The 15,000-nt window shown below is 42.8% G+C and overlaps 1 protein-coding gene across 1 annotated transcript in view; it reads left to right on the top strand.

Annotated features, from left to right (window-relative positions):
- LOC143301099 (BET1-like protein) overlaps positions 1-3,155 on the top strand; it is a 9,709-nt gene extending 6,554 nt beyond the window's left edge. Inside the window, exon 4 of the mRNA XM_076615149.1 lies at positions 248-3,155. Within this exon, the coding sequence (XP_076471264.1) occupies positions 248-415 (168 nt within the window). The 3' untranslated portion in view covers positions 416-3,155. The remainder of the gene's footprint in view (positions 1-247) is intronic.
- The last annotated feature ends 11,845 nt before the right edge of the window (positions 3,156-15,000 follow it).

Here is a 15,000-nt window from a genome sequence, read left to right as displayed (position 1 = left end):
TGGGTGTCTCAGTGACCCAACCTTTAGCTTCCATCATCAGAATTGTGGTATTCTTTGTCAACATTCAACTCTTCAGTATAAGAGCCTTCCGCTTGCAATATTTTGATGATGGTAATTGGGGTGAAATGCTGTTAACGTCGTCTCTTTCGCCGTTCGTATGGAGAGAGTTAAGGGAGGAAAGCGCTCATCAAGTATTCATTATTATTATTATTGTTGTTGTTGTTATAATTTTCTGCCTCTTTTACAGCTGACCACGCTGGGTAGTGCAGAGGGCCTGCTGTCGGGGTCCATGCACCGTGTGTCTCACATGCTGAACACCACGCACAGCAACCGTCGCCTGATGTGCTACCTCATCGCCGCCCTCGTCGGCCTGTTCATCATCTTTCACTACATCCTCTCCCATTTCACTTTGTAGTAGTAAAGTGGAGAAAGTGAGCACTGTTGTTTGGTTGTTTCTGGCAGTTTTCATTTTGGGGGGTGGGGTGGGGGAGGCAGGGTGGGTGGGGGAGACTGGTGACACATATATGTGGCACATATATATTCCTTTTTTTTTTCTTTTCTTTTTTTTTTTCTGTTGACTGCTGACCCATGGTAAAACAAGATCAGTGTTGCGTGAATTTGAAGGGCAGTTATTACTTTTTGTGTACTTTGAATTTCATGTAATTGATTTTTTTCTGAATAAAAAGCAAGGTATATTTTGAGGAGGAAGAAGCTAGTCCAAAGAATGAACAATGGAGACCAACAAACATCATGACCTGTGTGTGTGTGAGCTATGTGTTACCTTAATGAGGCAACAGCTGCTCTTCAGTTGATGGTCATACTCGGCCACAGCTGTCAAAAATGTTTAATGGAGATGGAAATGAACATTTATCTCAGGAAGTTTGACAGCGGAGTTGGGAAGACTGTGCTGTTGCACACCATAGGAATGATGTGTTACCCTCTTGCCCACGTCTATGCAGTAATGACTCACATACAGGGATGCATAACAATGCAAAGTGGAAGATATTTTTATTTTTTATTTTTATTTTTATTTATTTATTTTTTTACTGGTCGAAAGAGAATGCATGTGTTTGTGAAAAGGTGTTCTGTGTTCTGATGCATTATAGTTGAGTACGATTGTGGATTGTGTCTGTGTAAGGTAATTGATACTTGTTGATGTGAAGTACGTAAAGCATGACTGGATGTGCTCTGAGCAGGAGAAAAACACTTTATGATAATGTAATATTTTGATTGATAATATCATAATTCTTGTTATCTCCCATCGAATTATCCATTGTTTTTGTTGTTATTATCTCCCTTTTTGTTATTTATTTTTCTCTCACCCCATTTTTCCCGATATCAGCATGGATGTGTATCTTTCACATGTGTATTTCTTGATCATTTTCTATCACAGTGTAATCTTTTATGACTGTTGATGTCACTCCAGTGCAGCATATTGATATTGTGATTCACATCAGACATGATATTAGCAAGTGAAAGTAGATGTCCATCTTTACAAAGTTCCCTTATTCTCAAAACTAAGAAAGTCATTCTTGTAGAAATAGCAACTTGAGTTAAAACAGCCATCGAAACCTTTGAATACATTGTTTTGGTGTGTGTGTGTGTGTAATGTTTTGTTATGTTATATTATTATATTTAATAATGTTCATTATATATCAATGTTTTACATACACCTGGGGAAGACTGTGAAGGCCTGATAAACTCGTTGGGTTTTTGTCAAGTAAAGGCGTCTTTTTTTTCTTCTCTATTTTTTTTTTTTTTTAATACGGATGTGGTGTTGCATATATGGATCAGTGCACACACTTTGATACCTGAATTGTTGAAACAAACTCTCTGTGCGTGTGTTGTGTGTGTATATGTGTTGTCAGGGTATGGTAATTTGGTTGTGCTTACATATATTGCCTATTTCAAAATTGCCATGACGAGGTGCCGTAAATCTGTTGTTTTTATTATTGCGAGTGTGTGTGTATTTGTGTTTGAGTGTGTGTCTTTTATTGTTTCAAATGGCTGTCCATTTTTGCATTCCCGAAAATTTACAGGTGAACATGCATCATATCCCAGTGTGAGGCTTTTGCCATGTTGCATTCCAGTTTTTAGTAATTATAGTTTGTGTGATATGTTATGTAGTGAGCTTGGAATGTATTGATACATCAGTTGTTGACAGGCATGTGTTTTGTTGTTGTTTTAGTTTCTGTACTCATCTGTTTATTTGAAATATCAAAATAATTGTTTTCAATTATATATATGTGGAGTGATGGCCTAGAGGTAACGTGTCCATCTAGGAAGCGAGAGAATCTGAGTGTGCTGGTTCGAATCACGGCTCAGTCGCCAATATTTTCTCCCCCTCCACTAGACCTTTAGTGATGGTCTGGATGCTATGGTCATTCGGATGAGACGATAAACCAAGGTCCTGTATGTAGCATGCACCTAGTGCACGTAAAAGAACCCATGGCAACAAAAGGGTTATCCCTGGCAAAATTCAGTAGAAAAATCTGCTTTGACAGGAAAAACAAATAAAACTGCACACAGGAAAAAATACAAAAAAATGGGTGGCGCTCTGAGTGTAGCAACGCACTCTCCCTGAGGAGAGCAGCCCGAATTTCACACAGAAAAATCTGTTGTGACAAAAATAAGAAAAATACAAATATTAAGCTGTCTGTTTTTTTTCCTGGCTTTGGGACTTAGAGAGTAGTTTTACTATCCCTCATATACATGTATATGTGTGCACACACTCACACTCTTGTCTTTCTGTGTGAAGGACCAGGTAGACTGAAAACAGGCCTTTGTGTCATTATTCCTTTCCCTCAGTAAAAAAAAAAAGAAAAAAGTTTCAGTTCTCACTCCAACCTATTTTGTTTACTATATATTTATATATACATGTGTGTGTGTGTGTGTGTGGCGTGAGAGAGAGAGAGAGAGAGAGAGAGAGAGAGAGACAGCAGACAGGCAGTGTAAAAAAATGAATCTCTCTCACAGTATTGGCTGGTATTTATATGTTTTTTTTCTAAGCAGCCATAATATGTATTTTCAAAAGATCTAGAATGGAAAGAAAAACCAAAATATATTTGTATATCTATGTATCGACACAAAACATGTACTTAATGACTTAATATGGTGTGCTTTTTGTCGTTTGTTGGTGTTTTTTGGGTGTTTTTTTTTTTGGGGGGGGGGGGAGGGTTGTGTTTTTTTGTTTTTTTTGAAAGAAAATAAAAGCACAGATTTTGGAGTGTGTAGTTTGTTAATATGTGCATGCATGTGCATGAAACTGAATAAGTGACAGTGACACATGTGTGTGTGTGTGTGTGTGTCTGTCTGTCTGTCTGTCTCTGTGTGTGTAAAGTTATAGTGTAACTTATGTGACCTGATGTCAGCATGGGCCTGACTCTTGGCGGACGGGTCACCACGTTGGCCACCTATCCACAACGTTTGTTAGCTAAAGTGAACTGAAACTGGGGATGTGCGGATAAAGCACTGGCAGACTTGTTGTGCCTTACAAGTGCAGAACACCATGATCATTTTGTCTTGTGGCCAACTTCACCATAATTTTATCTATTTGTTTGTTGGGGTTTTTTTCCCGGCTAACCAGTAAAGCGAGAAATTTTGACACAGACATTTCTTTGGCATGTGCAAGTGTGTCTTGTATGGTATTACTGATTTCTACAGTTAGTTGTGTTCAACTGTCTCAGTTGCTTACAAAATTTGTCTCGGTTTGTTCGTTTCAAGAGATTTGTGCGTCTGTTGAAGGCTGGGTTTCCACGTCAGCTTTTGTGGTATAATCTTCTTCTTCGTTCGTGGGCTGCAACTCCCACGTTCACTCGTATGTACACGAGTGGGCTTTTACGTGTATGACCGTTTTTATCCCGCCATATAGGCAGCAATACTCCGTTTTTAGGGGTGTGCATGCTGGGTATGTTCTTGTTTCCATAACCCACCGAACGCTGACATGGATTACAGGATCTTTAACGTGTGAATTAATTTTGATCTTCTGCTTGCATATGCACACGAAGGGGGTTCAGGCACCAGCAGGTCTGCACATATGTTGACCAGGGATATCGTAAAAATCTCCATCCTTTACCCACAAGGTGCCGTCACCGTGATTCGAACCCGGGACCCCCAGATTGAGAGTCCTACGTTTAAACATTCGACACTTACCCCCACAAACGTCTCCTTCACAAGCTGCACGAATATGGAATTAGAGGTCCCCTCCACACCTGGTTATCAAACTTTCTCCAGCGCAGGAAGATGGCCGTCGTGATAGAGGGCGTCACATCCGAAGAAACCTCGGTGGATTCCGGAGTACCTCAGGGAACAGTGTTGGGTCCGCTCCTCTTCCTATGCCACATCAACGACCTCCCGGACAGAGTCAAATCCCAGGTACGCCTGTTTGCTGACGATTGCCTCTTTTATCGCCAGATCAACTCCATACAAGATCACATTCAGCTTCAAGAGGACCTCAATCAACTCGGAACCTGAGCCACTGACTTGGGTACGAAGTTTAACCCCAACAAGTGCTACATCCTCAGTTTGCAGCAGTCAACCAACCACATCTACTCCCTATGTAACACTCCCCTTCAGCACGTCCACACAAACCCCTATCTAGGTATTCAACTCTCCGATGACCTGAAATGGAGCACCCACATTGCCTGCACCTGCAAAAAAGCACACACCCTTGGCTTCCTCAGGAGAAATGCATATCTATCCCTCATCAGACCAGCCCTCGAGTATGGCTCCATCATATGGAGTCCTTACCTCAAACAGGATATTGATAAGCTTGAAAAAGTGCAGCGCCTATCTGCCCGGTTCATAACTGGCTATTATAAATCCAGAACACCCGGCTCCATCACCAAGATGCTTCACACTCTGCAACTGCCGACACTCCAACAGCGCAGACATGATATACGCCTCATCTTCTTCTACAGGGTGGTTGAGGGGTTGGTACCGGCCATACCACCAGCTGAGTACTTAATTCCACATAAACCAGGGCGACCCATAAGGCCACGAACATCTGGCGACCGGTACGATACCACCAGTGCGATCTCTGATCACATAAGAAACAACACAAGAACATTCCAAGTCAGCAGATGTCAGACAGAGCAATACAAACAGTCATTTTTTGTTAGCACAGTGAGAGACTGGAACCACCTGGAAGAAAAACATAGTAAGAGCACCAACTCCTGAGATCTTTAAAAACAACAACAACACAACTATTAACAATCCAACAGTGAACCTGCTAAGCTGCGCACACCCCCACCCTTCGCGATGATGCCATAATCTTGGCGACAGCGATGTACTTAACAGATAACAGATACAGAACCACTCTGTTGCGCCCGTCGTGGTATACTCAATTAAGAGCAGTTCCTTCAGTTTAGATTTTTTTAAAGTCTTTTTTTCTCTCCTTTTTTTTAATCTCAAAGCTGCAATAACAAACAGAGAGAGAGGGGAGCACGTTTTATTTAGTGTTATGTCTGTGTATTTATCAGTCGGTCTCTCTGTTTCTCTCTCTTACACACACACACGCACACATCGACACCGACACAGATACCGACACACACACACACACACGCACACGCATTACACATTGATCCCTTTATGTCCAGTTCTGACGACCTGCTTGCTCTCAGTATTCGTCTCAGCAAAGTTCTCTCACCCCTCCTCCTCCGTCTTTTCTTTTTATCTAGTCCTCTGTCTGTTTGCTTCTGGTTCCCAGTCCTGTCTCTTTGCTTCCTCCTTGGACTTTGTCTTCCCTCTGTCGGTCGTCGTGAACGTTCAATTGGCTGAGAGGCCTTTCAGTACTGAGACTGAGGCTCCCAGTTTTCACGTTTCCCATCAATACGTTTCCATGCAGTGTCCGCATTTTGGGAGGATTAAAAAGTTCCTGGCGAAGATCGCCTGCAGAGTCTCAGCTACTATAGAGTATGTTTTGACTTCGTGGTTTGTCTGATCAATGGTCATATCTGGTTCTGGGTTTATTGTGTGAAAGGTTATAATTATTTGCTCATCGTCTTTTTTTATGTATATATTAGTGTGTGTGTGTGTGTGTGTGTGTGTGTGTGTGTGTGTGTGTGTGTGTGTGTGAGTGCGTGCGTGCGTGCATACGTGCGTGCGTGTGTGTGTCTTTCTCTCTCTGTGTGTGTGTGTGTGTGTGTGTGTGTGCGTGTGTGTGTGTGTGTGTTCTAATATGTTTACCTACATGCTGTAGAAAGAGGAATAGATTTCTGAGAAGGTTACCTATTGCCTTCCCCATGCTGGGAAATTAATCATAAAATATGATAATGATAAATTATCGTTGCGGTTGTCTGCCTATTTTTTTTTATGTTCATCGGTGGGGTTGCTTCTTGGGCGAAAATGTTCGATCGTGATTGATTCTATTCCTTCTGTATGTATATATGTATGTATCTATGTATCTATCTCTCTATCTATTCCTCCTTTTGCATGCCATCTCCCTCCCGTCTATTTACTGTGGTGGACTTTCCTCTGTTACTGCGTACACTCAACTGGCTGAGGTGCCTTTCAGTAAAAAGTTCCCAGTTTCGACGTTTCCCATTTAGAAGTTGCCAGCGTCCGTACTTTGAGATAAAAAAAAAAAAAAAGTTCCGATGATCACATAGTTCCAGGAGTATGCATCGACTATGTGGTTCGCCTCTTCAATGGTCATCTTGGTTCTGCGTTTCTGTGTGAAACTGTACAATCATTCAATAATAATCGCCTCTTTTTTTTGTAGTGTGTGTGTGTGTGTGTGTGTGTGTGTGTGTGTGTGTGTGTGTGTGAGAGTAAAAGTATTGATCTGTACTTGCTGTGGAACAGAGGAATGTTTTCCTGAGAGGTTCTCGTTTGCCTTCCCCTTGCTGGGAATGTGAAGATTTTTCTTCTTCTTTTTCTTAATCAATCTATTTCTAAAACTAACACACACACACACACACACACACACACACACACACACACACACACACACACACACACACACACACACACACACACATATATATATATATATATGTCTTTATTACGATTCATTGTTGGGGCTTCTTCTTGAATGATAATGATCGAGTTTATCGATCTGATTTCCCCTTGTTTGTTTATTAATTTATTTGTTTATTTATTTATTTATCTATTTATTCATTCATTCATTTTTTTCTCCATTCATTCTCTTCTCATTCAATTCACTATTCATCTATATATGAGAAAGAGATGCAGATACAGCTGCACACACACACACACACACACACACACACACACACACACACACACACACACACACACACACACACACACACACACACACACACACACACACATTGATCCCTGCTCTTTATTCTGGCAACCTGCTTGACGTTCTCAGAAGAACTCTTCAAGAGTTTCTCGTCCCAAATCGTCCTTTCTCATGCCATCTCTCTCCCGTCTATTCATTTACTTTGGTGGACTTTCTTCTGTCACTGCGTACATTCAGCTGGTTGGGGTGCCTTTTGGTAAAAAGTTCCCAGTTTAGACATTTTCCATTTACAAGTTGTCAGCGCCCGTACTTTCAGATCAAAAAGTTACGAAGATCGCAGAGTTCCAGGAGTGTGCACTGACTATGTGGTTCGCCTCTTCAATGGTGATCTTGGTTCTGCGTTCCTGTGTGAAACTGTACAATCATTCACCCATCGCCTCAGGAAGAAACTATCGAGTTCCAACCTGGGATGGTAGTCACTGAAGTATGTTGCACTTGCCACACGTAGATTTCAGTCTCAGATTTTTAGTCTCTCTGACTCACTGTCCTATCCATCTGTCAATCTTAGTGTGTGTGGGGAGGGAGGGGGGTGGGGTGGGGGTGGGGGTGGGGGGGCTGTCAGTGTGTGTGCGCGCGTGTGTGTGTATGTGTGTATGTATGCGCTCGTGCGCGCGCGTGTGTGTATGCATGTGTTGGCGTGGGTGTGGGGGTGGGGGCAGAAGTGGTTTTCTACATTATGTATACCCTTCTGCATGAATACCTTTTCTTTTCATTTATGTGTGTGCTATTTGTAATAGATGTAGATTAGCAAGGACAGATTGGAAGAATGGGCTATGCCTAAAATCTTAATCCTTGGATTAAAAACGTTTTGAGCTCTGAGTTCTCTCTCCATTCTCATTACCATTCAATTCGCTGTTTATATATATATGAGAGATGTAGATACAACCGTAGTGTCACACACACACACACACACACACACACACTGATCCCTGCTCTTTATTCTGGCAACCTGCTTGACGTTCTCAGAAGAACTCTTCAAGAGTTTCTCGTCCCAAATCGTCCTTTCTCATGCCATCTGTCTCCCGTCTATTCATTTACTTTGGTGGACTTTCTTCTGTTACTGCGAACATTCAGCTGGTTGGGGTGCCTTTTGGTAAAAAGTTCCCAGTTTAGAGATTTTCCATTTACAAGTTGTCAGTGCCCGTACTTTCAGATCAAAACGTTACGAAGATCGCAGGGTTCCAGGAGTGTGCACTGACTATGTGGTTCGCCTCTTCAATGGTGATCTTGGTTCTGCGTTCCTGTGTGAAACTGTACAATCATTCACCCATCGCCTCAGGAAGAAACTATTGAGTTCCAACTTGGAATGGTAGTCACTGAAGTATGTTGCACTTGCCACACATAGATTTCAGTCTCAGATTTTGAGTCTCTCTGACTCACTGTCCTATCCATCTGTCAATCTTAGTGTGTGTGGGGAGGGAAGGGGGGTGCGGGGGGGCTGTCAGTGTGTGTGCGCGCGCGTGTGTGTATGTGTGTGTGCGCTCGTGCGCGCGCGCGTGTATATGCATGTGTGGGCGTGGGGGTTGGGGTGGGGGGAGGAGTCGTTTTCTTCATTATGTATACCCTTCTGCATGAATACCTTTTCCTTTCATTTATGTGTGTGCTATTTGTAATAGATGTAGATTAGCAAGGACAGATTGGAAGAATGGGCTATGCCTAAAATCTTAATCCTTGGATAAAAAACGTTTTGAGCTCTGAGTTCTCTCTCCATTCTCATTACCATTCAATTCTCTCTCTCTCTCTCTCTCTCTCTCTCTCTGTATATATATATATATATATATATATATATATATGAGAGATGTAGATACAACCGTAGTCACACACACACACACACACACACACACTGATCCCTGCACTTTATTCTGGCAACCTGCTTGACGTTCTCAGAAGAACTCTTCAAGAGTTTCTCGTCCCAAATCGTCCTTATGCCATCTCTCTCCCGTCTATTCATTTACTTTGGTGGACCTTCCTCTGTCACTGCGAACATTCAGCTGGTTGGGGTGCCTTTTGGTAAAAAGTTCCCAGTTTAGACATTTTCCATTTACAAGTTGTCAGTGCCCGTACTTTCAGATCAAAAAGTTACGAAGATCGCAGGGTTCCAGGAGTATGAATCGACTTTGTGATTCGCCTCTTCAATGGTCTGTGTTTCTGTGTTAATGAAACTGTACAACCATTTTCTCATCACCTCTTTTCTTCTTCTTCTTCTTCTTCTTATTATCATTATTGTGTGTGTGTGTGTGTGAGTGTGTGTGTGTGTGTGTGTGTGTGTGTGTGTGTGTGTGTGTGTGTGTGTGTGTGAATGTTCCAATCTGTACTTGCTGTGGAACAGAAACATGTTTTTTTTTTTTGTTTTCTGAGAGGTTCTTGTTTTGCTTCCTATTGCTGGGAATGTGAAGAATTAAAAAAAAAATCAATATTTTTTACCAGCCGCCGTGGCGAAGTGGTTAGCGTCGCGGATTGACGGCTGGGAGGACGCGGGTTCGAATCCCAGCGGAGGTGGGTTTTTCGGCCCGTGGCCGGCTCCTACCCAGAGTTGAGTGTGCTGTGGGCTTAAATGGGGAGACTGGGACCACACAGTCGAGTGTCATCCGCTTCAAGGATGCGTCTTTGGGTGTGTTGCTCAAATTACCTGACCAACACTGCAAGTGTCTGTATCTCTCGGGCCTGGTTAACGCCGGGATATCATTATGACAGGAAGCGTAGAGTACAGCCTTGTTACGCAGTCCCAAACCAAAATGGACCTCTATAGCAACATCGTCATCATCATCGTCATCCTCCTGCTCCTTCATCGTCATCAATATAAACAAAATAGTCTCAAAGTCTGTGGCCTTTCATGCCCTGCTCTCATGGTGACCTCAGTTTCGATACCCCTCCACTTCCGTGCTTGGGGTGAGTCTTGTCAATGTCCTCAGTGTCGGCAGATTCATGGGGGGCTGTTGTTTGAGGGATGTGGTGGCGGTCTCCACTCTGGGAGGGACGCTCACTCAGTCTGGCTCCGCGACTAAGCCATTATTGTCGTTAGTAGGGGGCTTAGTAGGTGGTGTCCTAAGTACGTTAAAACAGAACAGGCACCACTGAACACCACCGAAGTGACTCAGCAGCAGTGCAGGGTCTCCTCTGGTGTGTGGCCTCCTGGCGACCTAACATCGATGGTTCCCTGTGGACTGCCGACGCTGGAACTGCGACGGACGAACCCGGGTGTGGCTGTGTATGGGGGAATCTAAATGAGCGGCGTGGGAGTAATGCCACTGAAACGGTGCAGATGATGGGGCAGCAAAAAAAAAAAAAAAAAAAAAAAAAAAAAAAAAAAATGTGATACTAATTTTTCATATATTTTTTCTTGTATTACGATTCATTATTGGGGCTGCTTCTTGAATGATAATAATCGAGTGTATATGATTTCCCCTTGTTTATTTATTTATTTAACCATTCATTATTTTTTTCGTTCAATTCGCTTTTCATTTTTATATATAAGAAAGAGACGCACATATTCCCCCCATTTCTACCACAGCCCCCTCACCCCCACTCCCACACACGTGTGCATAACCTCTCAACCCCCCCCCCCCCCCCGCTCCCCCTCCCCACATTTTTCATTCAGTTCGCTTTTTCTTCATATATGAGAGAGAGGTGCATTGTCCCCATTCCTCCTTCACCCTCTCCCCGCCACACACACAGGCGACACACACACACACACACACACACACACACACACACACATTGATCCCTGCTCTTTCTTCTGACAACCTGTTCTACGCGCTCAGAACTCTTCAAGTAAGAATTTCTTGCCACAAATAGTCCTTTCTCATGCCATCTCTCTCCTGTTACTTTGAATTGATAGACATTTCTCTGTCGCTGCGTACATTCAAGAGGCTGAGGTTTCGTTTCAACATTTCCCATCTAGAAGCTGTCAGTGGCCGTACTTGGAGATTAAAAACTCCCGTACTTGGAGATTAAAAACTCCCGTACTTGGAGATTAAAAACTCCCGAAGATCGCAGAGTTCCTAGATAATGTATCGACTTTGTCGTTCGCTTCTTCATTTGTTAGAATCAACATTACCAGTACAGAGACCAGACCGTCATCACAAGAGACCGGGCCAGCAATGAAGAAAGTGAACTTCTTGGTTGTTTCTTAAAATACACACTCACGCGCTCGCTCGCTCGCTCGCTCACACACACACACACACACACACACACACACACACACACACACACACACACACACAGAGCCACTGAGAACATGAGCGAACTGGAAACAGGCAAACCAGGATTATCAGTCAACTGATAGGCGAATCGGATATAGGCGAAATGGGAATAGGCGAATCGAGACGAATTCGCCTCCAACTTCAGCCATGACGCGGTCATTGTGGCGCTGTCTTCTCGTTAACTTGTTTTCGACTAGTCGGTTCAGCGGTACAACTGAATGTTTCTCTGGCTTCTTTCGGACTGTCTCAATCACATTGCCCACTCTCACCGCCAAAATGTCTTGGTCAATCGTTGTACAGCTCAGTCACATGATTCCATGACACTACACATGTAGCGCATGGCTCGAGAAATTCGAAATACACGTGCGACTAACAAAATATGATAAGCTGACATGTACGCAAACTGAACTTGTTACATTCGGGAACAGAAGATTGTTTTCCCCTTACACTCATCACTTGGATAACTTCTTCAATAGACATGATCGATCTTATTTGATTATTGATGTATTAGAATCTGTTCGATTTTAAAGCGTCCTTTGTGAATCTTTTCAGGTTAAGTGTTATGAAGAATTCGTGGAGAAAATTCATGCAGTTTGTATCGATTTTGTGGTTGTCGTCATTAATGGACTTCTCGCTCTAAGTGTTGTGCGTTCTTATGTGAGGTGACGTTCGTTCATGACTTCTTACGATGCCAAAGGGTAAGTTGTCATGGCCACAGAAGAAAGGAATGCAGGTTTGGGAGGATTCTGTGTATCTTGCATCCCTTCTTCTTCTTCTGCGTTCACTCGTATGCACACGAGTGGGCTTTTACGTGTATGACCGTTTTTACCCCGCCATGTAGGCAGCCATACTCCGTTTTCGGGGGTGTGCATGCTGGGTATGTTCTTGTTTCCATAACCCACCGAACGCTGACATGGATTACAGGATCTTTAACGTGCGTATTTGATCTTCTGCTTGCATATACACACGAAGGGGGTTCAGGCACTAGCAGGTCTGCACATAATATATGTTGACCTGGGAGATCGTAAAAATCTCCACCCTTTACCCACCAGGCGCCGTCACCGTGATTCGAACCCGGGACCCTCAGATTGAAAGTCCAACGTTTTAACCACTCGGCTATTGCGCCCGTCATCTTGCATCCCTTCCATGGGGCCTTGAAAGATTCATCGTTGGGGTTCATTCTCGAATAAAATGATCAGCTGTGTCGAGGACTTGGTTATGTATCTGTGTATGTATACTAGGTATGTATGTATGGATGGATGGATGATGGATGTAGTTAGGTAGGTATTTATTTATTTATTCGTATATCTAAAGAACATTTATTCATACAGCCAAAACTGACGAAGATAATCATGTGAGGCTTAATTTCTTCATGCTCTGGACATTGCAAAGACGTACAAGATTTATTTATTTTTTTTTGAAAGGTTCATCAATCAACCCATCAGCACAAACAGAGACTTGTCCCTTTGACTACGGTTGCACGTGTTCAGTGTTTCGCTAAAACTCAAGGTACGGTGTATATTTCTCGCCGTGGGAGGCCGGATCAGTACTGGGTTTTTGACTGACTGACATGGGTACTTATATAGCGGCCTGTATCATCGTTTACAGACAAGCTTTAAGCGCTTTACAACCCGAACATTTTCATGGACCGAAAACCGAAGCTGGTGCCATCACCCAGTGAACAGGATGACCAGACAGCGGAACACATCCCCCCAAAAACTGCCGGTTGTGTAAAGAAGCAAGACACGATGCGATGTGTGGCCTGTGGACACTCCTGTCACCAACAAAATTTAACTCACTCAGTACGGCCAGTCATCTCTTCTCCTCTACACAGACCCCTCGGATGTCCAGTGGGTGTCTGAATGACCCAACCTTTAGCTTCCGTCGTCAGAATTGTGGTATCTGTCAACATTCACCTCTTCAGTATAAGAGCCTTCCGCTTGCAATATTTTGATGATGGTAATTGGGGTGAAACGCTGTTAACGTCGTCTCCTTCGCCGTTCGTATGGAGAGAGTTAAAGCAGCCACGAAGAGTTGGAGAAAACATCGTCATTCATCGTCAGAACTGAACTGTCGGTGTAGCTGTGAACGCCAGGAAGAAGAAGAAGAAGAAGAGCGCTTTCCATCAAGCTGCCAACCTGTCATTCAGCCAGGTTTTAGAATATCAAATTGCTCAGATTCTCTCGCTTCCTATATAGGCGGACATGTTACCATTTGAACACCAGTTTCTGCACAGACCGACACTGAATGCATGCACTAAGAGCCAGGGTGATATTTCGCTTCAAGGTTGAACAAAAGTGTTCACTGTCATCAAGTTATCTTTCAATTGTTTTTTTGTTTTTGGGGGGGGGGGGGGGACGGAGGGGGGTGGGGGTGGGGGGTAGGGAGGGATAGGGGGGAGGGGGGGTTGTTTTATTTATTTATTTATTTTTTTTTTGGGGGGGGGGGGGGTTGTGTATTTTTTTTTGTTTTTCCGTCCTTGCGGATACGTGACTTTTTTGTTCACCCATCAGAGTTTGGAAAATATAATTCATACATAAACAAACTTTCTTTCTCCTCCTTTCTCTTTCTTTCATTCTTTCTTTTTCTTTCGTGCTTTCCTTCGTTCATGGTTTCTTTTTCTTTCTTGCTTTCTATTCCAGGGGGAAATTACCTACCTTTGAGGGGTTCCTATTGTGGCACACATTTCCTCCGAAACTGATTTTCTCTTCATTTTGTGAGATGAGCTTAAAGGTGAACTGTACGTCATCCAAGAACAAAAACAACAACAACATCAACAACAACATCATCATCATTATCAACAAAAACAACAACAACAACAAAACATTATCATTATCATTATGATCATCATCATCATCATCATCATCAAAAACAACAGCAACAACAACAAAATCCAGTTCAGTTTGCAGTGCATGTATAAACACAGCCAGTCCCATGAGGAGAAACAAGAAAAGCATCACGATGTTGAGAAAGCTTTTCTTTCTTTCGTTCTTTCTTCTTTTTTTTTCACCTTCTTTCTGCCTTCGTTGGTTAAAGTACCCATGTACGTACAATTATTAAGGTATCCACGAGTGTTTAAGTGATGTGCATTACTTTTTTTTCTTGACACGTCTTGTGAAGGATCGTGTCTGATGTCGGCTTATTTATGTAGCCGTGCTCCGAGTGGTTCTAACAGGGGGTACGGCACAAAAGACTTAACTAATTGATTGATTGAATGAAAGGATAGACAAGATCCCACGCACAGGTCAGGAACATATAGAGGCCAGTCACAAATGGGTTTTTCTATTGTTTTATTTACAATAGTTACATGGAGAAAAAACTAAGAGAAGAGATAATGAGAAGACCTAAGAGAAGAAGACAGTGCCTGGAATGACACAAACAAAAATTAATGTCATAAGCACAACATGTCGGCACAAGTGAATAGTAAAGCACATGTATACATATTACATGGAAAGACTATCACTCGGGTTTGGGATACGCAACAACATAATACATAAGTGTGAAGACCAAACGCTGACATCAAATGAC

Source organism: Babylonia areolata, chromosome 27, assembly GCF_041734735.1.
Source record: "Babylonia areolata isolate BAREFJ2019XMU chromosome 27, ASM4173473v1, whole genome shotgun sequence".
NCBI lineage: Eukaryota > Metazoa > Mollusca > Gastropoda > Neogastropoda > Buccinidae > Babylonia > Babylonia areolata.
This window is presented reverse-complemented; position numbering and strand designations above follow the sequence as displayed.